We start from the raw sequence: 25,786 nt of genomic DNA, 5'->3' as shown, positions 1-25,786 counted from the left end.
ACAAATCGACACTTCTTTTTGCCCGTATTGAAACGTCTGTACGCCGTATGGACCAGAAAACTCAATTTCCCTGTACAAGAATACGGGGTAAACCGTGTGGGTTGACGGCTATGATGACTTGTCCATGCTGAAAAATGACCCAAATGTACGAACTTTAACATGTTCCCTATTTTTAAATCCTTTATATTAAGTTCGCTTGCTTGCTTGCTTGCTTGCGTGTTTGCGTGCTTGCTTGCTTGCTTGCTTACGACCGTGCAAATCTTTCGGTCGTTTTTTAACCCACTTCCCGTGATCCAATCGAGCTGACATTTTACACACAGACTCGTTGTGCGAGACAATTAATGTTCGTAAAAAAATTTTCCCAAAATTTTACACTGTTTAGGGAAAACAAATGTAATATTTAATTACCAATTGCTTAATACTGGCAGACAATCATCTAACCCATAGGTGGCAGCCATCTCAAGCCAGAGGACGAGAGGACTCTAGCCGCCACGCATATAAAGTATTTATAGTGAAAAACTTTGTTTTTACGGGTTATACTTGTTTAACCCACTTCCCGTGATCCAATCGAGCTGACATTTTCCACAGACTCGTTGTGCGTGACAATTAATTTTCGTGAAATTTTTTTTCCAAAATTTTACACTGTTTAGGGAAACATTTTTTAATATTTAATTACCAATTGCTTAATGCTGGCAGACAATCATCTGACCCATAGGTGGCAGCCATCTCAAGCCAGAGGACGAGAGGACTCTAGCCGCCACGCATATAAAGGATTTAGAGTGAAAAACTTTGTTTTTACGGGTTAATTTTTTTTTGCCCGTATTGAAACGGCTGTACGCCGTATGGACCTAAACTCTCAATTTCCCTGTACAAGAATACGGGGTAAACCGTGTGGGTTGACGGCTATGATGACTTGTCCACGCTGAAAGATGACCCAAATGTACGAACTTAAACATGTTCCTAATTTTTTTACCGATATGTACAAATTCCAAGAAACTAACAATACAAGAATCTGACAATTTAACCGGAGGTCATATTCTTGGGTCTTTCGGTAAAGTCACGTATAAAGGTTCAAGGAGCAATCTTATTCTCTCCGAGATCAGGGCTTGGCCAGCCCTTGAACAAAATCCGTTGAGCATTGGGAGAAGTGACAGCAGCAGATGTGAGCGTAAAGGCGATCGGGCATTACCTTGGTGTCGCGACATCTCTACCGAAATGTGAGCGACTCGATCGGGTGATCATTATTGTCTCGAAGATTTGTTAAAAGATCTAATAGTTGCGTGGAAAGCCTCCCCGTCGAGGCGGTTAAATCTTCACTCAAAGCTTTCGTGACTGCAGGGATTCATATTCTTTACCGAAAGACCCAAGAATATGAATGCCTGCAGTCAAGAAATCTTTAAGTCAAGATATAACAGGAGGTGTTCAGATGTTCAAACACCAGTTAAATACCTTTGCGCAAGGAATCAAGTCTGCATTAACCACTCACGGCACTTGTGTTGAACATGTAAACAAACATGCTCTGATAATGCACGTGTAAGGGATCTGCGACATCTCCGCTTTCACGACAACATGCACCAAATCACACGCGCGGCAATACGCTGGATGGGGGTCAGGGGTTAAAGGGCAGTGAACGTCACCGGGTCCAGAGGCGTGCCAGACATGAACAGGAATTGGGAGCGAGGGCGGAGATGGAGAGGTTAAAAAGTATAACCCGTAAAAACAAAGTTTTTCACTATAAATCCTTTATATGCGTGGCGGCTAGAGTCCTCTCGTCCTCTGGTTTGAGATGGCTGCCACCTATGGGTCAGATGATTGTCTGCAACCATTAAGCAATTGGTAATTAAATATAATTTTTGTCCTAAAAAAAATGTCAGCTCGATTGGATCACGGGAAGTGGGTTAAAAAACGACCGAAAGATTTGCACGGTCGTAAGCGCGCAAGCAAGCAAGCAAACTTAATATAAAGGATTTAAATAAAAAACGACCGAAAGATTTGCACGGTCGTAAGCGCGCAAGCAAGCGAACTTAATATAAAGGATTTAAAAAGGGGCTGTGGGACGCGTAGTGGGGTTGGTTTTGGAACGAGCGTTGCTGTGCGTTGGAGAAATAAAGAAGTGATTGAATGATTCTCCGACTCCTCTTCATATGCATTGCCTTTGAAACGGATTGGCCTACACCGGCGACAGCAGCCTTCTTGATAGCCTCGTCTCACCAGTGTGAGACCAGGGAACGCCTTCAAGTGAACAGTGCAAATGCAATTGCATGTTTTACCAGGAGTGGTTAATGCAGACTTGATTCCTTGCAAAAAAGGGTTTAAGGTGGAGCGAGCCCAAGACTCAATCCAGATGCTCGCGATGTTCTCCCTCGCTCGGCGAATCGAAATCGACGTTAGCAGCAGCGGGTGAGGAAGGTTTGATTGGCTGAGAGCGTAACGTTTGAGCATCTTAACACTATATTTCGATTTAAAGCTTTCGTGACTGCACGGATTCATCTCCTTGGTTCTTTCGGTAAAGTCACGTAGAAGGGAAATAATAAAATAATAAAAATAAAACATAATAAAATACAATTCTCACGACGTTTCGGCCACAACGCAAGCAGCCGTCCTAAGGTGAAGAACAGTTCTGTCGGAAAGACAGCGCATTCAGACGCTGTCTTCCCGACAGACCTGTTCTTCACCTGAGGACAGCTGCTTGCGTTGTGGCCGAAACGTCGTGAGAATTTTTTTATTATGTTTCATCTTAACACTCCTGTTTTATTGGCATAAAAGGTCAAACCAGTTGTTATTTTTCATACTTTGCTGGTGGCAAAAAGGTCCCGTGATCTAACACAGAGTAGGCGAGGAAACGCGCAACTGAATGAAGACGGGGAAAAAGAACCCATTTGCTGCAGATGAGTTTAATGAAATGCAATTATAGAAGAAACAAACGGAGCCATAAACTCGCAGGACCAGATTCACATTCTGACGCAGCAAACTAAAACGCAATTATTTTAAATGGTAACTTCTGTATTTCACACGTACGTACATTAGAACTTCTTTCGCGCCGTACGTAGCCAAACCGGGCTAATATCGTTGAGCAAGGTGCCATCGGTAAATTTCAACTGAACATCGGATTCATATTCTTGGTTCTTTCGGTAAAGTCACGTAGAAGGGAAATGATCAAATAATACAAATATTAAACAATAGATGGATTCGTCCATCTGGCCAACTGCCAAATCGCTGTCTGTGGTGCTGACGTTAGGAAAAACCGCCACTTATTTAAAATTTTCTTGCTGTGGATTTCACACCTGATGATGATTGCTTGTGTTGCAGTCGAAACGTCGTGAGAATTTTTTGTTTGTTTTATATTTGTATTACTTTATTATTTCCCTTCTACGTGACTTTACCGAAAGAACCAAGAAGATGAATCCCTGCAGTCGGGAAAGCTTGAAATCGAAAAACTGAACATCGGATAAATTTCGATTTAAAGCTTTTGTGACTGCAGGGATTAATCTTCTTGGTTCTTTCGGTAAAGTCACGTAGAAGGGAAATAATAAAATAATAAAAATAAAACATTAAATAATTCTCACGACGTTTCGGCCACAACGCAAGGACGGCTGCTTGCGTTGTGACCGAAACGTCGTGAGAATTATTAAATTATGTTTTATTATTTTATTATTTCCCTTCTACGTGACTTTACCGAAAGAACCAAGAAGATAAACATCGGATGGTCGAGCAACACTTGCCGAGATGCCAATACGGGCCCCATCCGATGCACAGGAGTTAAAACTAGCAACATCGATCAACTACAGCAGCAGTGAACCTGTAGTGAAATTCCTCACTGTGCAGGGGATCACTTTGAAATGTAACAAGAAAAGTTTTTGTTTTTTTATAACCACTTACTGAAGAGGTAAAAATGTTACGAACGGCGTGCCCACAGATTTATGGGCTAATTCAGGGGTAGGGCGCCCCACGTAATCCCCTCCATCTCCTCCCTCCCCCTCCCCTCCCTCCGATGGCTTAAATTTGGCCTTCCGTGACATTAACTTGAGATCACTTACAGCTTATAATGTAATTTTTTTGTGTTTTTTATATTGTATTTGTTACAAGAAGCAATGTTAAAAAAAAAATACACACCCTAAAATCACAATCCGATTCAGAGGGGGGGAATGCACAATGGAATGCTACAGGAGTGACTGCACAGCATTCGACTCAACTGGGACTATGTACGATGTCTAAATAATTTTACGTCGTACGGAGACAACCGTGCTAAAATCGGAGGTGCGGGGGAGACGTCAACAACCTAAACACAAGAAGCAGTTCTGAAGAAATTAGTTTTCCAATCGAGGTCGTGCTCCCCTTTAAACTTTACAAACCTCGCTGCTCAGCCAATTGGGGGAAATTCCATATTCTCATGGCGAGAGAGGGGCGGGATAGAAAAAGTGCTTCTCAGTTTAATCGATCCTCGGACGGAGGGGGGTGACGGGCGACCCCGACCACAAACGAGAGCTCAACGAAGCGCCTCATTGTCAGCGTGGGGACGTCCCATAAACGTTGTCTCGAGTCTTCCCGCCATGACATTTCTCAGCGCTGAGAGTGCCATTTCCAGTTTACAGGGGTCTCAACACCTCCCCCCCCCACACCCGCCCAACACCCCCCCCCACCCCTCACCAACCATCCCACAACACACATCGTATGCGTTGCTTAAAAATAAACAAAACATTTGGTACCATGGCAAAAAACACAGCAGAGCATGACAACTAGATCTTACAGTACACTGGCGTTGTGCCCACGCGAACTGCGAATGTTGGCCAAGTCATTTGCGAGCCGAGATCTCCTCAGTGATTCTAAATGTGAAGCTTTCGTGACTGCAAGGATCATACTCTTGGGCTTTTTCGGTAAAGTCACGTAGGTAAAAATAAAAAATAAATTTATAGAAGTAATAATAGAAATAAAATAATAAATCACGACGTTTCGGAGGCAACACAAGCTTCCGTCTTCAGGTTTCACGGTTCCACCTGAAGACGGAAGCTTGTGTTGCCTCCGAAACGTCGTGATTTATTATTTTATTTCTATTATTACTTCTATTAAATTCATTTTTTACCTATGTGACTTTACTGAAAAAGCCTCAGAGGATCTCCTCACTGCATCGACGAGTTTCTCGCCACGCAAATGTCCGAGGGCTTGACGGACGAGCCGAGGGCCTTGTTGGCGGCCTCGACTGCGGCGGCGATGTCGATTCCTGAAACAACAAAAAAAATCAAATCGGTGGCCATCGTCAGCAGTTGCCCCGCCGTTGTTTCTCAACTGGAGCCGATGCCCAAAATCGGGCACATTTACGGAATACACCACGCCGCCGTTGACCCTGGCCATTGACCGAGCAACCCAACGTTCCTACCAGCTCCCTCCGCAGGACAATGTGTTGTTTAAGTTAAGAAATTGGAGTTGCTCCGTGATAACACTTTCCTGCTCCCGTACAGAAGACTGGGCCCACTAAGTGGATGATAGCAGAGCCACGCCGATCAACGTCAATCAAACTCCGCCCACTGTTGTAAAGATCTGGCAACCACTGTACTGTAGAGGCGATCACGTGGATTTCGGATTAACCGGAGCTAACATATTTTTGTTTGGTTTAAAACACGTGCCTTGTAATACACATTTCCAACAATAACAATGTCGTATAACTACTTACAGATTCTTAATTTGGGCTTAAGGGAAAATCCACGAGTTGTTAATTTACGTCAAAATCTCAGGTACGCGATCAATGCGCAAAATCGGATGAACCACACGCGGAAAATCCAGAGATTGCTGTAGTTTAGTCGAGGAAGCGACTTAAATGTGGCCAACGTGGAGCGAGGGCAGAGGTCGCAACCGGGTACCCGATACCCGTACCCTACCCGATACCCGGCTACCCGTACCCGGCCGGGTACGGGTACGGGTACCCGTTTGCGACCATGGTGCGGCCGGGTACGGGTACGGGTAAGGAATCAAAACCCGTTTGCGACCTCTGAGCGAGGGTGATCATTCCAGAGCGAGCCTCAACGGTTTGCGTGCGCGCGCACCACACGGACGCCGCCCCTCACCACCGATTCACAATTACCTTGCTCTGTGTTCTTTTCGGTAAAGTCACGTAGGTAAAAAACTAAATAAATTACAATGAAAACAACTAAATTAAAACAAATCACGACGTTTCGAAGGCAACACGAGCCTCCGCCATCAGGTAGCCGCTCCACCAAAACGACTGCTGCGTATGAAGAGAGCTATTTCTGAGACGCATGTTTATATGGGATACTCGAGGGGGGAGCAGCCAAGTGGCCGAGGAGGGAGAGAGAGCACGTGGCATCGTGGGGGGGGGGGGAGTTGGGCAGGGGAGGGGATTGGCTGAATAAAGCCGATAGATAAGCATCTTGTGATACGTGGATCTTTGCACTCACGAAAACTTCAAATCTAGAATTGATTACCTTGCAGGCCGAGCCACAGCGAAGCCTTCCTGGAGAGCAGATCCCACTCCAGCTTTTGCTCGGCAGCGCGGTACTGCAGCCACACCAGCGCCAGCACCGTGGCCCACACCTCGCTCGCCATGTCCTGCTCACGCACAACACCACCCGGGCGTGGGCCGAATCAGAATATTTAATTTTACTGGAGAAATACGATGAGCTATAAAGCTGCGTTGGGGCAAGCTCCTACCACCACCTGCTGTGTTGGGAACGATCCTACCCCCTGCTGCATTGGGGCCGACTCCTACCCCCTGTTGCGTTGGGGCTGACCACTACCCCCTTAAATGTCGATTTAAAGTCTTTCCGACAGACCTGTTCTTCACCTGAGGATGGCTGCTTGCGTTGTGGCCGAAACGTCGTGAGAATAATTTTATTATGTTTTATTTTTATTATTTTATTATTTCCCTTCTACGTGACTTTACCGAAAGAACCAAGAAGACACTACCCCCTTCTGTGTAAGGGCCGCCCCTACCCCCTGTTCCGTTGGGGACGACCCCTACCCCCTGCTGCGTTGGGGACGACGAGCCATACCTAGTGTGACGCAGCTCATATCACCGATGACGCCACAAAGCCCCGTCCATCACCCCCCGTCCAGCGGCAGACACGGGAACGCAGGTCGAGACATTTAACCCGCCCACCCCGGCCTCCCCCCCCCCCCCGCCCGCTATTTTTGTTTCAGCCAATTGCCCCGGCTGCAATCAATCACTTCTCAAGCTTTATGCTTCTCCAGCTCTTTGGGCGTGCGGGGGCTTTGCTCGCGACGCTGCCCGTTCTCCCAGTGGGCGGGGGGACGAACGAAACCGCCTGAGGCCCTCACCTGCGGAGCCTCACTCTGAAGGGTTTTGATCGGGATCTGGAGCGCGACCGCCAGTTGCTCCAAACTCTCCCACGATCCGTTCGCCTGCTGCAAATGGACCAGGTGACCTGGTGCGGTACAACACACAGAGGGGAGGGGGAAGGGAAGGGGGATTTGGCCGTCCCAGAAGACCACGGCCCACGGTTAAAGGGTGGCAAGCCCGGGGAAGTCGTGTTGCCACGCGCGGCAGATTGAGAACGTGGTCTTGGCGGCTGGTCTTATGTATGTTGAACTTCTTTCGCACCGTACGTAGCCAACCACTCTAACCGGAAGTGCGGGACGCACACCGACTCCGCGCGACTCACTCATCTCGACGCAGTAGGGGCTGGTGGTGCTGTTCGAGCGCGAAGGAGTCTGCCACATCTGCTGCGATCCTTGCCGGTATTTTTCTGCAGGGAAGAATTGGCAGCCATAAATACAGGTGTTTTTTGGGTTAGATCGCGTAAATATATAAATGTGTCCGTAAACCCGCCGCCACCACCCGACACAGCCAATGAGTAAGGTTTGCCAAGTAAACTGAACATGCCAATTCGTTACGAGGACAGCACACCGATGTGTTGCAGAGCAAAGCCACAACATTTATAGGTTTGCAGAATCAACATTTCACTCTAGATTTGAAGTTTAGCTGCCGTGCAGTTTACTGCTAGACATCTAGTTTAGATTAAATTTTATAAACATATCCATACTCCCAGTCTGTTACCCCACATTACCACACGTTGTTTTGAACTCTATGCGTTACTAATTTACCCGGCAGCATAACAAAAGGCGGCTTATCTACTTCCACCATCTACATTACAAAGCCTCAGTTTGAACTCCAATCGTTGCTCGGGGTACACAACGCTACCTCCCAGTCCACACCACCCGCCCCCACACTCACCATGCCCCCTCCCCCCATGACTATATAATTACTCGTCACAGCCACCTCTGAGACACACTTAAGCGTCGCTAAGTTGTCCCCACCTGAAGAAGGACGCTTGTGGTGCGCCCAAAACGTCGTGATTTAATTTATTTTAATTTTTTACCTATGTGACTTTACCGAAAAAAACAAAGAATAATAACATTTCACTGTTATTGTCACTATTACGACCACTGCTACCTCGGACAATCTTGAAATAAATTCCCAGTACAGTGACGGTATCGACTGGCGTTGGGAGTTTGATGCAGGTACAACTTTCACGTTTTCCAACCCACGTGGTCCATGTGTCATAGTTCTCCAAACGTTTCTTAAACGGAAATACAAGTTCCATGAAATAAAAATTGCATCTTTACCTCCGCTCGCCCATCACCGTGAAACCACCCAAACCTGTTCGTTGCCTCTTTTTATTTTTAATTTTTTTTTTATTTTACTTTTATTAATTTAAATTTTTTACCTACGTGACTTTACCGAAAAAAACCTAAGAATAAGAATATGAGAATCTCATTGTAAACGCTTTGCCCACTGACATAAAGTAAAAACAAGACTTTTTATTTTACCAGGTAAGGCCTCACTAAGTTTTACTGAATAGCTCTTTTTTCAGAAGCGACCTGGCCACAATGCACCATCATACTTTGAAACTGGAAAAAAAGGCCCCATCTAGTATCAATTTACTTATCAGGATCGAACTTTAATTGATCGTGGCTGATTATTATAATGATTACAGTGTGCAGCACCGTGCAAAGAGACTTTGAATGCGAAAACGAACTTTGGATGTCACTTACTTTCCACGGTCATATTGGAGATTTGCGCCTGAAAGACCCTATGGCTTCTTCGCTGAGATTCCCTCGCACTGGAAGCTGAGAAAACACAAGACGGCAAATATACATGGTCAAGAAATTCACAAGCCCTCATCGTAATATACAGAGAAATGCCAATAGTCTGCTCATGAGCTCCGCTGTGTGGCCAATTTCAGCGAATCGTGACAAACCCAGCCATACCCTCTGTATGATCCACCCAGCCATGCCCTCTGTATGACCCACCCAGCAATGCCCTCTGTACATCCCACCCAGCCATGCCCTCTGTATATCCCACCCAGCCATGCCCTCTGTATATCCCACCCAGCCATGCCCTCTGTATACCCCACCCAGCCATGCCCTCTGTATGACCCACCCAGCTATGCCCTCTGTATACCCCACCCAGCCATGCCCTCTGTATACCCCACCCAGCCATGCCCTCTGTATGACCCACCCAGCTATGCCCTCTGTATATCCCCCACCCAGCCATGGCCGACATTGGGACTATCACAAGTCTTGTAATTCGCTTCACCACGAAGCCAAGGGCAACCCACGATGAGAGACCGTCGCACGCGACAACGGACACTGCAGCGGTATCGCAGGCCCCCCCCCCCCCCCCCCCCCGTACGTTGGAGGTTTTGTGCTTACTCGACATTTCTTGCGTTGGCGACGAAGAGCGGGTAGATGCACCCGAGCCATATCCCGACTCGGCAGCCTGGAGTTGGTGCTCTGCAAGGCAAAAGTGTCTCATCATCGTCATTGGAACATCATTTGCCAGTAAAAAATATAATTGTTTTTTTACCCTTCTATCTGGCAACAAAACTGACACCTTTTTTACAAGGAGTCATGTTTGCATAGACCACAATACCTGCAGTCATAATGCAAACAAAAACATAACTCTGATAATGTATGCACTGTCCTTGAAGTTGATAGGAAAGCTGTCTCGGGTGTGGACCAAAGAGCCTAGTCTCACATGGGTTGGACCAAATGACGCCAAAAGGCGCACAACTCAAAGACAATGCACCATCAGAGTATGAGAGCTCGGGGTAAGCATTTACACCATTGGAACCTCATTTACCAGTAAAAAATATGATAATTGGTTTTTTACCCTTCTATCTGGCAATAAAACTGACACCTTTTTTACAAGGAGTCATGTTTGCATAGACCACAATACCTGCGGTCGTAATGCAAACAAAAAACATAACTCTGATAATGTATGCACTGTCCTTGAAGTTGATTGGTCCACACCCGAGACAGCTTTCCTTAGAGCCTAGTCTCACATGGGTTGGACCAGATGACGCCAAAAGGCGCACAACTCAAAGACAATGCACCATCAGAGTATGAGAGCTCGGGGTAAGCATTTACACCATTGGAACCTCATTTACCAGTAAAAAATATGATAATTGGTTTTTTACCCTTCTATCTGGCAATAAAACTGACACCTTTTTTACAAGGAGTCATGTTTGCATAGACCACAATACCTGCGGTCGTAATGCAAACAAAAAACATAACTCTGATAATGTATGCACTGTCCTTGAAGTTGATTGGTCCACACCCGAGACAGCTTTCCTTAGAGCCTAGTCTCACATGGGTTGGACCAGATGACGCCAAAAGGCGCACAACTCAAAGACAATGCACCATCAGAGTATGAGAGCTCGGGGTAAGCATTTACACCATTGGAACCTCATTTGCCAGTAAAAAATATGATAATTGGTTTTTTACCCTTCTATCTGGCAACAAAACTGACACCTTTTTTACAAGGAGTCATGTTTGCATAGACCACAATACCTGCGGTCGTAATGCAAACAACAAACATAACTCCGATAATGTATGCATCATCGTCGAGAGACACTTTCTCACACCCGCCAGCCCACACACGGCTTACCCCGTGGTTCTCTTGTGCAGGGAAATTGAGTTGTCAGGTCCATAAGGCGTACAGCCGTTTCAATACGGGGACAAACGCATATTTTTTTTGTCTACGTGTTTGTGTTTTTCCCTTGTGATGGGACTTTGTAGGATCAACGTTGAGATTTATAAGGTGCACGGGGTGACCAATACGGTCTGAATTTGTCGGTGATAAAGTAGGGCACTGATAAGGTTTGCGTTCTGCTTTTGCCACATCGTCAAAAGTGGAACGTACCGACGATTTGTCAGGGCGTGTCATCGTCAGGATTCATATTCTTGGTTCTTTCGGTAAAGTCAGACCTGGTCTTCACCTGAGGACGGCTGCTTGCCTTGTGGCCGAAACGTCGTGAGAATTATTTTATTATGTTTTATTTTTATTATGTTACTTGTGAAGTCTTTAATAAACCCTTGGCAGAAGCCCTTAACTTACCTTTGTCTCCGAGTGCGTCCGTGGGAGCTTCTCTACACTAGTAATGAATTGGCATGTTTTGTTTACATGACAAACCTTACTAATTGGCTGTGTCGGCGGGTTTAACGACACGTTTATATTTACGCGATCTAACCCAGAAAACCTGTATGATGGAAAGCATGTTCGTTTGCACGTTTTACCATAAGCATGATGTGTGTTTGATGCAGACTTGATGATTCTAGATTTGAAGCTTTCGTGACTGCAAGGATTCACTTGATACAGCAAATCTGGCTGTGACGGTCCCACCTGATGACGTAGACTTGTGTTGCCTCCGAAACGTCGCGATTTTTATTATTTTCTTTTTATTAATTTTCATTTCATTTTTTACCTACGTGACTTTACCGAAAAAACTAAGAGTACAGACTTGACGACTTGCAATCGGTGTCAATTTGGCGTACGAACAACATCATCATCGATAAACAATGAGGGCTCGGACTGACGTTACAAATTCCAACACTTACGCTGAGACGTTTTCTTGGACTGAGCTCCAAAGCCCATCCAAGCCCCATGCCGATGGTGAGAGAAGTCAACAGGCACGGCATCCCTGGCAACGTGGTAGACCATGGGGGCTTCAAAGATAACAAATATGCACAGGTGGGGGAGAGGGGTGGAAGAGAGGGTGATTAATAACAATGGTCAACAAAAAAAAACATTTTTTTCTGGCCTGGACTTTTGCAGCTGTTTTAGACTAATTTCAGGGTGCCGATTCCAAATCTGATCTCAGATTTGCTCTATCCCATCTCATTTTTATGCTATCGGCATACCCCATTTTCATTCATCTTACCCGAAATTAACTCTGCACTTATGATTGCAAGTTGTTGCGAGTCAGTGACTGCTTTAGTGTTACAATATGGTGCTGTATTTTTAGGATAGTGTGTTTATAATATAATTTTATGTAGATATCCACATTTATTTAATATTTTTCTTCTGCAGTTTTTATTGAAAATGCAATATTTTATATCTCAAAAACCTGATGTGATAGACAAAAACTGATGACAGATTTGGAATCAGCACCCCAAAATTACATTAAAACCATTGGAATACCTTATGCCAGAAAAGTGTGTTGACCAGTGTAATCTGTGTCACGTAAAGGATAAGGATTTGGATGTACAGTCAACTTGCTTCTATCGGCTCGGCATCTCAAAAAAGCCATATGTCACAACTATGCCATGATAATTGGTTTTTTTACCCTTCTATCTGGCAACAAAACTGACACCTCTTTTTTACAAGGAGTCATGTTTGCATAGACCACAATACCTGCAGCCGTAATGCAAACAAAAAACACAACTCTGATAATATATGCACTGTCCTTGAAGTTGATTGGTCCACACCCGAGACGGCTTTCCTTAGAGCCTAGTCTCACATGGGTTGGACCAGATGACGCCAAAAGGCGCACAACTCAAAGACAATGCACCATCAGAGTATGAGAGCTCGGGGTAAGCATTTACACCATGCTATGCTGCAGTGGAGCCACAACCCAACCGCGCCACGCCCCCCACCACCAACCCCCGCCGGCGGCAGCTATCCCTGTGTGGCACAAGGTGGAACGCAGCACTGACCTGCACGTCGGGAAGGACGGCGGCAAAGTTGCTCGTTGATAGATTTAAAAATGTACATGATGCGAATTGATCGCCTTTGAAAAGTTTGGGCCATGACGGAAAAAAATCCACGCGACCACGGGGAGAGAGACGTGAAAACCCCAAATGCACAGCAGGCGACAGGGGCGGAAGGTCGAACGCACGGCCTCCTGCATACCAGGCGAGGCAGTTAACATCTCCTAGCCAGCTATGCGACCCACGGCGACTCATCATTTACCATTCATCAGAGGTCGCAAACGGGTTTTGATTCCTTATCCGTACCCGGCCGCACCAGGGTCGCAAACGGGTACCCGATACCCGTACCCGGCCGGGTATCGGGTAGGGTACGGGTATCGGGTACCCGATTGCGACCTCTGGGATGAAGCCATGTTGCAGGCGCGGGTGGGTTGATTCTAGAAACTTGAATTGTGAGAAGAGACAAGACGTTGGGAAACGAGTGACAAACGGTGCACTCACCAGTGACTCACGGCATACCCGTACCCGGCCGCACCAGGGTCGCAAACGGATACCCGTACCCGTACCCGGCCGGGTATGGGTACCCGTACGCTACCCGTACCCGTACCCTACCCGAAATGAGTGACAAACGGTGACTCACCAGTGACTCACGGCCTACCCGTACCCGTACCTGGCCGCACCAGGTTCGCAAACGGGTACCCGTACCCGGCCACGGGTAGCCGGGTATCGGGTAGGGTACGGGTATCGGGTACCCGATTGCGACCTCTGCCATTCATACCACGCGCCCACCCACCACCCAACGAGGGTCTAACCCCAGCTCACCATGAGGATGGGGCCGTGGCACGGGACGGGCCTGCATGGCCTCAGCGATGGGCGACTGGGGCGAGGTGTCGACGGCCACGAACACGGTGTAGCGCGACACGACGCCCGCCTGCAGGCTCACTGCCACGGACCTCTGCCTCGCGTCGTCGCTGGGACCGGCGGCGCTGGGATCGTCACCCAAGTCCCCGACGAGGTGGCGGATGAGCGCCTTGGCCAGCAGCCGGTGCAGCACGAGCCTGCCGATGAGAAGGCGCCACACCGCCGAAGACCCCACCTCAGATTAGTGGCGAGGTTGGCTACGTCCGGTGCGGGTCCCTAATAGCAACACAACTAAAGTTTTGTTCGCATCGGGTCAAAGTTACGAGCGCTAACGTGACCCCCGCTTACAGACAGGCCATTCGGACAGAGCGAGTGGATAAACACTTTCAACCTTGGTTTGAGAATGTTGAGAATGACCGAGTTTGTCAACAGAGACAAGGAAGTGGCCGGAGCTTGCGGAACACGTGAATGTGTGCATGCGAGGAGGGGAGCGGCGGTGTAGCGGTCAGCACCCTGCGCGACAAACCCGGCGACCAGAGTTCGATTCCCGCTCACGTCCACCAACAGCAGTGACGATTAACTCAATCGGTCCTGAAGCCTCCCCTAGGTCGACTGGACCTCAGATGAGCACCTGGCGTGGTGGTGTGGAAACGTCGCCACTGGGGAGGCAAAGGTGGCCTTCGTAGGTGCTGCTCGCAAACAATAGTGTTGGGTCTACGGGCAGTCTTGAGTCTATGGGCAGTGTTGGGTCTATGGTCAGTGTTGAGTCTATGGGCAGTGTTGGGTCTATGGGCAGTGTTGTATCTATGGGCAGTGTTGGGTCTATGGGCAGTGTTGGGTCTATGGGCAGTGTTGGGTCTATGGGCAGTGCTGAGTGTATGGTGCAGTGTTGAGTCTATGGGCAGTGTTGGGTCTACGGGCAGTGTTGAGTCTATGGGCAGTGTTGAGTCTATGGGCAGTGTTGAGTCTGTGGACAGTGTTGAGTCTATGGGCAGTGTTGAGTCTATGAGCAGTGTTGAGTCTGTGGACAGTGTTGAGTCTATGGGCAGTGTTGAGTCTATGGGCAGTGTTGAGTCTATGGGCAGTGTTGAGTCTACGCGCAGTGTTGAGTCTATGGGCAGTGTTGAGTCTATGGGCAGTGTTGAGTCTGTGGACAGTGTTGAGTCTATGGGCAGTGTTGAGTCTATGAGCAGTGTTGAGTCTGTGGACAGTGTTGAGTCTATGGGCAGTGTTGAGTCTATGGGCAGTGTCGAGCCTACGGGCAGTGTTGAGTCTATGGGCAGTGTCGAGCCTACGGGCAGTGTTGAGTCTATGGGCAGTGTTGAGTCTACGCGCAGTGTTGAGTCTACGGGCAGTGTTGGGTCTACGGGCAGTGTTGGGTCTACGGACAGTGTTGAGTCTATGGGCAGTGTTGAGTCTACGGGCAGTGTCGAGCCTACGGGCAGTGTTGAGTCTACGGACAGTGTTGAGTCTATGGGCAGTGTTGAGTCTATGGGCCCTTGCCTCAACAGTCTGTTAAGGCTACACGGAGAGGGGGGGGGGGACAGGGAACTTTATTGTGATTGTCGTTGTGCGTCCGTCGTACCGAGCATTGTGGTCAGCAGGCTTGCTGGAGAACACGATGCGATTCTCAATCGGCTTGCCGCACAGCGAGTACTTGAGCACAGCTGTGCCCTGCCACGGATCCGCTGGGAGCTGCACGACGAGACAGACGCGTACACGGGGTAAGGCGATGGTCACGTGACCCAGGCAGTGGTGTCGTCTTATTCCGCCGCATCTTGCTGTTAAACCGTCACGTGGCGGGTGCGCCATCGTACAACGTGGCGTATAAATAACAGCATTGGTGAAGAGAGACGAAAGAAAGACAAAGATCCTTCCCCCGTGAAGCCTTCACAGACTGTTGGGGCAAGTGCTGTTAAGCGAGCAGCTATGAAGGCCAGCACGGTACGCATGCAGGTGGGTGGCCAGCACCACGCCCTATCGCCTTTGAGAGACACACACACATATACAAATACACCCGAAACATGGATATTAACTGCGCTGGAATATCCGTTGTATGCATGTGTAGTGACATAGAATCGGTCACGTAGCAGCATAGCGCTGGCTGCTGGCAGGCAAGGGGATTCAAGATGTAAGCTCTTAAATACATCTTAAATTGCATCTTGAATCCCGGCCTCATTTGATGCAGCAAATCTGGCTGTGACGGTCCCACCTGATGACGGAGACTTGTGTTGCCTCCGAAACGTCGTGATTTTATTATTTTATTTTTATTAATTTTCATTTTATTTTTTACCTACGTGACTTTACCGAAAGAACCTAAGAGTATGAATAGCAGAGATCAGACATTACATACTCATAGGTTTTTTCCGGTAAAGTCACGTAGGTAAAAAAATTTAAATTAATAAAAGTAAAATAAAACAAATTAAAAAATTCACGACGTTTCGGAAGCAACACAAGCCTCCGTCTTCAGGTGGAACAGTCACAGCCACGACAGCTGTATCAAGCAAATCTAGAATCAGACATTACCTTTCCCTCTGTGGTAACTGCTGGCTAAGGAACATTGTCCTCTCTAACAACACTTCCGCGTCTTCCTAGGGGAGTGCCACGGTGGTGAGATGGTAACTACCTCATCTGGTATGGAGGAGGTCGTGGGTTCAATACCGACCCCGACTCCTCTATATTTGGAGTGTGCATATAATCTCTCTGCCCGTGGTCGCGTTAATTTTTCTCCGGGTCCTCCGGTTTTTCCCTTCCACATTTAGAGTCGACACGCGTTTCGAGTATTTGGCTGCTATAGATTTCCACGTGAAAAGCCACTTCGTTGAGCTATCATTTGTGATAGCCAGGTCGCTTCTGAAAAAGGTTACGTAGTTCAGTGGGTCTTACCTGCTAAAATAAATTAAATTAGTTTAATAGTTTAGTTGCAAATCCTGGGCAGGCGCAATAAAACGGAAGAGCAGAGATGAGTCATTATCTCTCCCTCTGTGGTAACTGCTGGCTAAAGAACAGGTCGCTTGTGAAAAACATTGTTACGTAGCTTAGCAGGCCTTACCTGGTGAAATAAAAACATAGTTTAATGGTTTCGTTTCAGTCTCCCCATCCCTTCGACGCTGCGATTAATTTCGAGACAAACATAAAAAAGAATTTTTCCATTTAAAGCTTTCGTGACTGCAGGGACTCATCTTCTTGGTTCTTTCGGTAAAGTCACGTAGAAGGGAAATAATAAAATAATAAAAATAAAACATTATAAAATAATTCTCACGACGTTTCGGCCACAACAGAGTCTCTGTCTTCTCGACAGACCTGTTCTCAGACCTGTTCTCCACCTGAGGACGGCTGCTTGCGTTGTGGCCGAAACGTCGTGAGAATTATTTTATTACGTTGTATTTTTATTATTTTATTATTTCCATTCTACGTGACTTTACCGAAAGAACCAAGAACAAAAAAAATAATGACAGACGTTCGCAAACGCCCTGAGGACGATTGTTGAAGGTCGCTTTATAAATTAGAATTAATTTTATTAGAACCGCCCTGGACGCACGCACGCACGCACGCACGCACGCGCGAGTCTCACCGTCCCAGTGAACTGCGCGTAGACAATTGTCTTCTCTCCTATGAAGATGCTTTCGGGAAGCTGGGGCACCACGGTGGCGACGATGCCGGGCGGGAGAGTCCATTCCAGCTGGGGGTTGTTCAGCGACGGCTGCATTGCGCACTTGAGCATCCTCAGCACCTGCGGACCGAGGAAGAAACCATTTGTAACCGTGGCGTAATGTACTAATAGGGTTTTTCCCCTTTTTTCTGGCAACAAAACTGACACCGTTTGCAAGGAATCATGCTTACATTAGCCACAATACTTGCAGTCAAATGCAAACAAAAAACAATACTCTGATAATTTATGCACTGTCCTTGAAACTGATTGGTCCACACCAGAGACAGCTTTCTTTGGAGCCTAGTCTCATATGGCGTTCGACCAGATGACGCCAAAAGGCGCACTGGAGGTCCCATGATGACGTGGCGTAATGGCTTAGAGTTACTTACGTTATAATTAATTGCTGAGAATTGCTTGCTTGCATGTACAGCAGAACCCCTCTTGACGACGGTGATTGGTTCCATGAAACCGGTCGTCAAGTGATTTGGCCGTTAGGCGAGCATAGGAAATACACGTGTAATGTGAGGGTATATCCGGGTGGTTGATTGATCACACCTCGTTACGATGATTGGCTCTACCGGTCCTGGCCCAAAGCCAATGGAATGGGAAGGTGACATCTGCAAGTAGATGATTGGTTCTGCTGGCTTTAGCCACAGCCAATGGGGGGACGAGTCAGGGGCGTGGTCCTGGGACCGTACGATGGAGTCCGGAAGATTCCATGGAGGTTAACCAGGACTGGTGGAAAGGTACCACGTGACCCGAGTATTAAAAGGGGTGGAGACGGTCAGATCTGGAACGAACGGAGGGTGAGGCCACGCTTGAGCGGGGGTCCAGGCCTGCCACGTGGCAGCGCGAGTCTCTCTCTCTCTCACGCTGTCTGTCAGCAGCGTGAAGGAGTAAGACAGGAGTGGAATTTATATGAGGAGTGTTGTGAACGAAAGACAAATAAAGACCCGGATTCCAGAAGTCGCTTCCACGACCTTTATCACACATGTTAGATGTTTAATTCGTTCCGATAGCATCGAAAGTTACCCTTTTTCACCTAAAAACATACTTTATAATATTTAAACAATGGATAATAATACATAAAGATAGTAACAACATTAAAACACATGGTATAAAAAGAAACATGGTTAATCAATGCATTAATGACTACTTACTGTACCTACAACAGCCGGTCATTAATAGTCTTGATTTAAAGCTTTCGTGATTGCAGGGATTCATATTCTTGGTTCTTTCGGTAAAGCCACATAGAACGGAAAATAATAAAAATATAAAACAATAAAATTCTCACAACGTTTCGACTGCAACACAAGCAATCATCAGAAAATTTCATATTTTCTTGCTGTGGATTTCACACCTGATGATGATTGCTTGTGTTGAAGTCGAAACGTCGTGAGAATTGTATTGTTTTATATTTGTATTATTTTATTATTTCCCTTCTACGTGGCTTTACCGAAAGAACCAAGAATAGGGGAATGGTCGGTAAACGAACACATTGGGCTCTATAGAGGCACTACACTACAATACACTATACACTTCTATACACTACACTACTATACACTACATATTGGGCTCTATAGAGGCACTACACTACTATACACTTCTATACACTACACATTGGGCTCTATAGAGGCGCTACACTACAATACACTATACACTACTATACACTACACATTGGGCTCTATAGAGGCACTACACTACTATACACTATACACTACACATTGGGCTCTATAGAGGTACTACACTACTATACACTACACTACTATACACTACACATTGGGCTCTATAGAGGCACTACACGACAATACACTACACACTGGGTTCTATTGAGGCCCGTCATTAAGCAATTAGTCATTAACAGGGGTGGTCGAAAAGACGGGTTCTACCTGTATGTTGAAGTTCAACGTATATACACTCACACAGAGACCCATAGACTCACACAGAGACCCACAGACTCACAGAGACCCACAGACTCACACAGAGACCCATAGTTCATTGTCCTTTCCCGCACCTTCGATTAGCAGGGTTGGCTACGTACGGTGCGAAAGAAGTTTAACATACGCACGCGCACGATTTCTGTACCTCACCTTGGCCTGAAGACGATCAGAGCTTGTGACAAACTCCGAGAGGCCCTTTCCAGCGTGTGCCACCTGCTTGATGAGCTCAGTGGAGACACTCTGGCCAATCCCAAACGCAAAACACCTGCGCACAAGAAGACAGCGTCGTCGTCGTCATCAGTAGCAACAACATCAATTACCCTTCTTCTTGGTTCTTTCGGTAAAGTCACGTAGAAGGGAAATAATGAAATAAAAAATATAATAAAATAATTCTCACGACGTTTCGGCCACAACGCAAGCAGCCGTCCTCAGGTGAAGAACAGGTCTGTCGGAAAGACAGTTTCAGACACTGTCTTTCCGACAGACACTGTCTTTCCGACAGACCTGTTCTTCACCTGAGGACGGCTGCTTGCGTTGTGGCCGAAACGTCGTGAAAATTATTTTATTATGTTTTATTTTATTTATTATTTTATTTTATTATTTCCCATTTATGTGACTTTACCGAAAGAACCAAGATGATGAATCCCTGCAGTCACGAAAGCTTTGAATCGAAACATCAATTACATGAAAGTCACTGTTAAAAAAACATGCCCATGTTCGCATTCATCATCATATACAACAGCGGCAGTGTCAACTACATCAACGTCACGATCGGTGACATCCACAACATTGAAACCATCAAGAACAAGCACAAAGATCTCCCGAAAAGCCTTAACAGACTGTTTGGCCAAGTGCTGTTAGCGAGTAGCACCTATGAAGGCTGGCACGGCACACGAGGGGGTCGGTGGCCAACACCACGCCTGGCCGCTTTTGCCTCCCTAGTGGCGACGATTACACACCTCACCAGGTACTCATTTGAGGCAGAGTCGACCTAGGGGAGGCCCAAGACCGGTTCAGACAATCGTCACCGGTGTCGACCGTCGGCGGGAATCGAACCCGGGCCGCCGGGTTGCTAGCGCAGCGTGGCGCTAAATCGCTGACACCACCACCACGCTCCCCCACCCATCGATCACGTGACCACATTGGGCAGCACACTCAATGAGCACACTCACCGCACATCTCAGCACACTCACCGCACATCTCAGCACACTCACCGCGAATCTCAGTGTGGGCTGACACAGGCGTGACAGAGGACAGAGCACAATGGATTTTGCTCGCCCTAACCCCTCTGTTGCACTACAACACCCCCTCACAAGTGTAAATAGAGTACCTATTGTTAATGAGTCTTTCTTGCCATATTATACAGGGTGCTTACATATATTTTTTTACACTTCTGAGAATTTGTAACAACACCACAAGACATGTTTCTCCGGGCTTTGGAGACCACCTGGAGAAGATTCCAGGCCACGCGTTGACAATGATGGCGAACAAGTGGTGACTGACTTTTTGAAGCTATTAACAAAACATTTGTTATCATGTTTCAGTGTATTATCCGTTCTTTTTCAATAAAAAACGATAGTCCCATATAAGCACCCTGAATTTCATTGTTTTTCTTGCTTAGTTTTTTATTCACCGCGCTCTTTTGCCTACATCGAATATTTTTCTTCATAGCTGCCGCACCCGTCCTAGAGGAGAGCTTGCAAGCGTAATGACGTTCCGACATGCGTGTTTTCTTCGGTTACCAAGAGCCTTTATTTCGGACACAACACTATTATTATACTATTATTCCTAGGCCCAGACGCGTTCCCGGTAAACCCCGTCGTCATAAACCGTTTCGTCGTAGAATGGGACCCCCTATTCTCCCATCGACAGTGGAAACGGGAGAAACATCCGTTGCTAATGCGTTTTTTTTTCTCCCTTTTATCGGCCGTATTTAGCGGGGTCCAATAAGTGCAAATCCACACCATTTTTTTTTATAATAACAACAGTGCGCACGCCAATCACGTCGGGCAACGAGACCGACTCTGCTCAGATGCGTTCGGGAGTCGTGTTTAATTTTGTTGTCCTTCCTTCGCACCACCGATTAGCACGGCTGGCTACGTACGGTGCGAAAGAAGTTATATGTACGTACGTACATACATGCAACACACACACGTGTCGGGAAGACCCGTCCAAAATACAATTTTCTGTATTGTAAATCGATCCATGGTGGTGGCCATTACACGTAAACATGGATCGTCGTAAAACCGTAGAGACCGCCTGGAATTTATTTCGGGAACATCACATCATTGGATGACGCGCGGTCGATCACCTGTGGTCCATGGAGTGATGTTTCACCGTCTGGATAACGCCCTGCGTGTTGTCGACCATGCCGTCCGTCAGCAAGAACAGCTGCAATTGCACAAGGCAAGGGAAAGTCACGACTTGCGTTCGCGGCGGCTTCGCGTTCACGGCCGCGGTGGACAAACTGCGACGTAGAGTCCATCGCCGGATGGAAAAATCTCGTTCATGAATCAAAGGTGGTGGTGGGGGGTTTGTTTGCCAGTAAAAGGGGGAACGAGTGTAACCCCTGGACAATTCATAATGAAGGTTTTTTGGGCTTAGATCGCGTAAGTATAAACCCGCCACCAGCCGACACAGCCAACCTGCGAGGGTTTGTCACGGAAACAAAATGTGCCAATTAAGTTACTAGTTCGGCAAACCGGTGTGTTAGAGAATAAACTCACAACTTACAATTTGAGTACGAAGTTTCGCTGGTAATCACATCTAGCATCATCGGGAGATGTTTCCAGAATCGGCTGTGTGGGGTGGTGGTGGTGGGTCAACGATACATTTATATTTCGATTTAAAGCGTTCGTGACTGCAGGGATTCATATTCTTGGTTCTTTCGGTAAAGTCACGTACTGAAAGAACCAAGAATGACACATTTATACTTATGCGATCTAACCCAAAAAGCCTTTATTATTAATAATATCGGTCGCGAAACCTTACGTGTCAAACTAACCGCTGGACAAGTCGTTTTTTTTTTAAAGCCATCCAAATAAGTTTGTGAGTGTTATGCCTGTCCTGTAAACATTTTGCGATTATAAAAATTATCTTAACACCTGCAGCACCACCACCACCAAACTAGACAAAAATGATCATCTCCATCGACTGCCCATATGCAGGAGCAGCGTGCGTGAGTGCATGAAACACGAAAACTTGATTGAACAAAACCTGAAAAGGGAACAAAGCACGGAGAGCGAGGGAAATAAGAGTACGTGGATTACAGAACATATGCAGGGTAATTCCACTATTCAAGCTTTTAAAATACAAGCAGGCAGCCTTGGGGCAGGACACATCGGAATAAGGGATGACGGCATATGGCTAAAAAATTAACCCGTAAAAACAAAGTTTTTCACTATAAATCCTTTATATGCGTGGCGGCTAGAGTCCTCTCGTCCTCTGGCCTGAGATGGCTGCCACCTATGGGTCAGATGATTGCCTGGCACCATTAAGCAATTGGTAATTAAATATAATTTTATTTTTTCCTAAAAAGTGTAAAATTTTGGGAAAAAAAATTCACGCAAATTAATTGTCACGCACAACGAGTCTGTGTGGAAAATGTCAGCTCGATTGGATCACGGGAAGTGGGTTAAAAAACGACCGAAAGATTTGCACGGTCGTAAGCAAGCAAGCAAGCACGCAAGCACGCAAGCAAGTGAACTTAATATAAAGGATTTAAAAATAATGACGGAATGGCACGCGCAAGAATGGAAGACGTCACTGAATGAATTGACCATGGCTGACGATGATGATGATGATCGTGACGTTGACAAAGGCTGCAGGGCCAGGAGATATCACCAATCCGGTGGAGGCTACTGGGTCCTCAGGGATTTGGAAATTCTCACATTTAAACTAAACAAACACATTCCTGCGGAGGGAGCTGGTAAGAACGTTGGGTTGCTCGGTCAATGGGCAGGGTCAACGGCGGCGTGGTGTATTCCGCAAATATGCCCGACTGTGAGGGAGGGCACAAGCCGGCGTGAGTAGGTTAAACGTTGAGTTTTATAAGGGCACCACGGGGTGACCAGCCCCTCCCCACCCAGCCCCACCCCTCCCCACCTAGCCCCACCCCTCCCCACCCAGCCCCTTCCCACCCAGCCCCTCCCCACCCTGCCCCTCCCTGCACAACGGACAGACGGACACAATAATCCCCTGTGGGCTGGTGGAACCAGTGGGTTCCTACCAGTAAAATATCTTTTATTTTACCAGGTAAGTTCCACTCAGCTACATAGTTGTTTTTCAGAAGCTACCTGGCCACAAATAATGCTCAACGTAATGGCTTATCATGTGGATATGTGTCGCAGCCAAACATTCTAAAAGCACGGCGATTCTAAATGTCGAGGGGGAAAAACCGAAGGACCCGTAGAAAAATCCACGCGACCACGTGGAGAGAGACATGCAAACTCCAAATATAAAGCAGCAGGCATCAGGGTCGGGATCGAACCCACGACCTCCTGTATACCAGACGAGGCAGTTAACATCTCGCCACCACGGCGCCCGCGATTCCACCCGGGAAAACCAGGACAGGTGGCAAACCCCTCCCCCCCCCCCCCAAGCTCTCACGCGTACCTTGCGGGGGTGCTGTGGCTTGCAGGGCTGCTTGCAGATGTCCACTAGAGGGCCCATGATGTTCGTGCCGCCCATGTTGGCGTCCATGCCGCACACGTGCTTTAGGGCGGTGTCCATTGTCTGCTGGTCGTAGGGCATGCTCTCGCTGGGAAACGTTTGGTGCGGAAGTTTAGGTCGCGCCCTCTGCGCCGTTCCATTCACTTTCTGATAGTGCGTTGTCTTTGAGCTGTGTACACCTTTTGGCGTCCTCTGGTCTAGCACCCATTGAGACGAGGCTCAATAGAAAGCTGTCTCTGGTGTGGACCAATCAGTTTCAAGGACAATGCATTTATTATCAGAGTGTGTTTTTTGTTTGCGTTTTGACCACAAATATTGTGGTTAATGCACACATGATTCCTTGTAAAAATATTTCAGTTTTGTTGCCAGAAAAAAGGGGGAAAAAACCCTTATTATTGGAACAAAAGGTGTTAAGGTTGGTGCAGCTGGGGGCTGGCGTGCAGGGCTATAAACAGGGCGACCCGAGTTCGATCGCCGGCGACGGCCAATATCAGTGGCAAGCGATATCGGAACCAGTCCAGACACTCTTCCCCAACCCGAACCAGGGAAGAATGGTGAAGTACGGTCATAAAAACAAAACATGACCAACACGGCAATGGGGTATCCTGAACCCAACAGTGTATTGAGAACGTCTGGAGTTTTCTTTTCCTCGAGATAAAGGTGCAAACCTCGAAATTGCTTGCTCATGCAACTGTTGGTAGAAGGCCCTCCCTCACGTATTTTGGACTACGTGTTAAACTTAAACAGCCGCGTGGACAGAGGCAGTTGTGGGGGAAAGATTTTTTTAAAGACGTGCCCCCTCTTGCTTCAAACTACTGCGACCAGGAGATGAAATCAAACCGGCGACCTCCGGATTCATCGTCCAGCATACTAACAATCGCATTGTCCTCAATCAGGGGTGGGGAACGTCCGGCTCGCGGGCCGTATGAGGCCCGTGAAATCATTTGGTGTGGCCCTGCCAACGCAACCGCATGCGAGACTCAAAATTCAATAAATCTAGGAGCAAAAACTGGAAAAGCAGTTGCGAGTAGCACCAACATCATCAGTACCAGCTAACATCACACGCCTCACCAAAGAGAAGCAGTTACAGCCACCGCATTAGGGGCGAGTTAATTAAATGTTTGACCAAATATAACAGGCTAATTTTTAAGTTGATAATTTCGTATGGCCCACGAATGATGTTATAGATATCCAAATGGTCCTTGGCAAAAAAAAGGTTTACCACCCCTGTCCTAAATAATCTCCTTGAAGGCGGGTGGGGGGGGGGGGGGTCACGGAACTTACGTGTAAAGGGATCTAAATCGGCTGCCGAAGCTGTAGATGTTGAACAGGCAGCCGAGGGGCAGACTCTTTAAGAGCAGAATGAGCGTTTCCTGCAAACACAACGGCAAAACACAAACTCAGCCACTCGGCGTTCACATCACATCGCACATTTGCGCCGTTCTCCGAGCGTTACACGTACGCCCAACTCCTGTCGCACCGCGCATCGCCAAACGTGCTCACGTGACTTTATGAATCCTTGCAGTCACGAAAGCTTCAAATCTGGAGTTATATTATTGGTTCTTTCGGTAAAGTCACGTAGAAGGGAAAGTGATATCGGAACACAAGCAATCATCACCCACGACCTCCTGCATACCAGGCGAGGTAGTATACACACACACTTGTGGACCTGACCATGTTGATGAGGCTTGTTCGT

At 47.1% G+C, this 25,786-nt stretch overlaps 1 protein-coding gene across 4 annotated transcripts in view; it reads right to left on the bottom strand.

The window, feature by feature from the left end:
• Window positions 1–5,054: 5,054 nt before the first annotated feature.
• Window positions 5,055–25,786, bottom strand: part of LOC133357485 (von Willebrand factor A domain-containing protein 5A-like) — a 40,323-nt gene continuing 19,591 nt past the window's right edge. For 3 of the 4 annotated variants that reach the window (XM_061575439.1, XM_061575440.1, XM_061575441.1), the window contains exons 8-21: window positions 25,375–25,463; window positions 24,034–24,178; window positions 21,731–21,810; window positions 19,570–19,684; window positions 17,402–17,560; window positions 15,413–15,522; window positions 13,789–14,024; window positions 11,875–11,982; window positions 9,688–9,768; window positions 9,028–9,102; window positions 7,635–7,718; window positions 7,291–7,397; window positions 6,438–6,561; window positions 5,055–5,218 (exon numbers count right to left, since the gene is read on the bottom strand). In XM_061575439.1, coding sequence (XP_061431423.1) covers window positions 5,118–5,218; window positions 6,438–6,561; window positions 7,291–7,397; window positions 7,635–7,718; window positions 9,028–9,102; window positions 9,688–9,768; window positions 11,875–11,982; window positions 13,789–14,024; window positions 15,413–15,522; window positions 17,402–17,560; window positions 19,570–19,684; window positions 21,731–21,810; window positions 24,034–24,178; window positions 25,375–25,463 — 1,614 coding nt within the window. In that variant the 3' untranslated portion in view covers window positions 5,055–5,117. Of the gene's footprint in view, window positions 5,219–6,437; window positions 6,562–7,290; window positions 7,398–7,634; window positions 7,719–9,027; window positions 9,103–9,687; window positions 9,769–11,874; window positions 11,983–13,788; window positions 14,025–15,412; window positions 15,523–17,401; window positions 17,561–19,569; window positions 19,685–21,730; window positions 21,811–24,033; window positions 24,179–25,374; window positions 25,464–25,786 lie in introns of those variants that run through there. The other variant, XR_009756972.1, reaches the window with a different exon arrangement.

The sequence above is a fragment of the Lethenteron reissneri genome, chromosome 58, assembly GCF_015708825.2.
Source record: "Lethenteron reissneri isolate LAM-NWPU_2019-01 chromosome 58, ASM1570882v1, whole genome shotgun sequence".
Taxonomy (NCBI): domain Eukaryota; kingdom Metazoa; phylum Chordata; class Hyperoartia; order Petromyzontiformes; family Petromyzontidae; genus Lethenteron; species Lethenteron reissneri.
The sequence above is the reverse complement of the archived record's forward strand: the minus strand, read 5'-3'. Positions and strand labels throughout refer to the sequence as shown.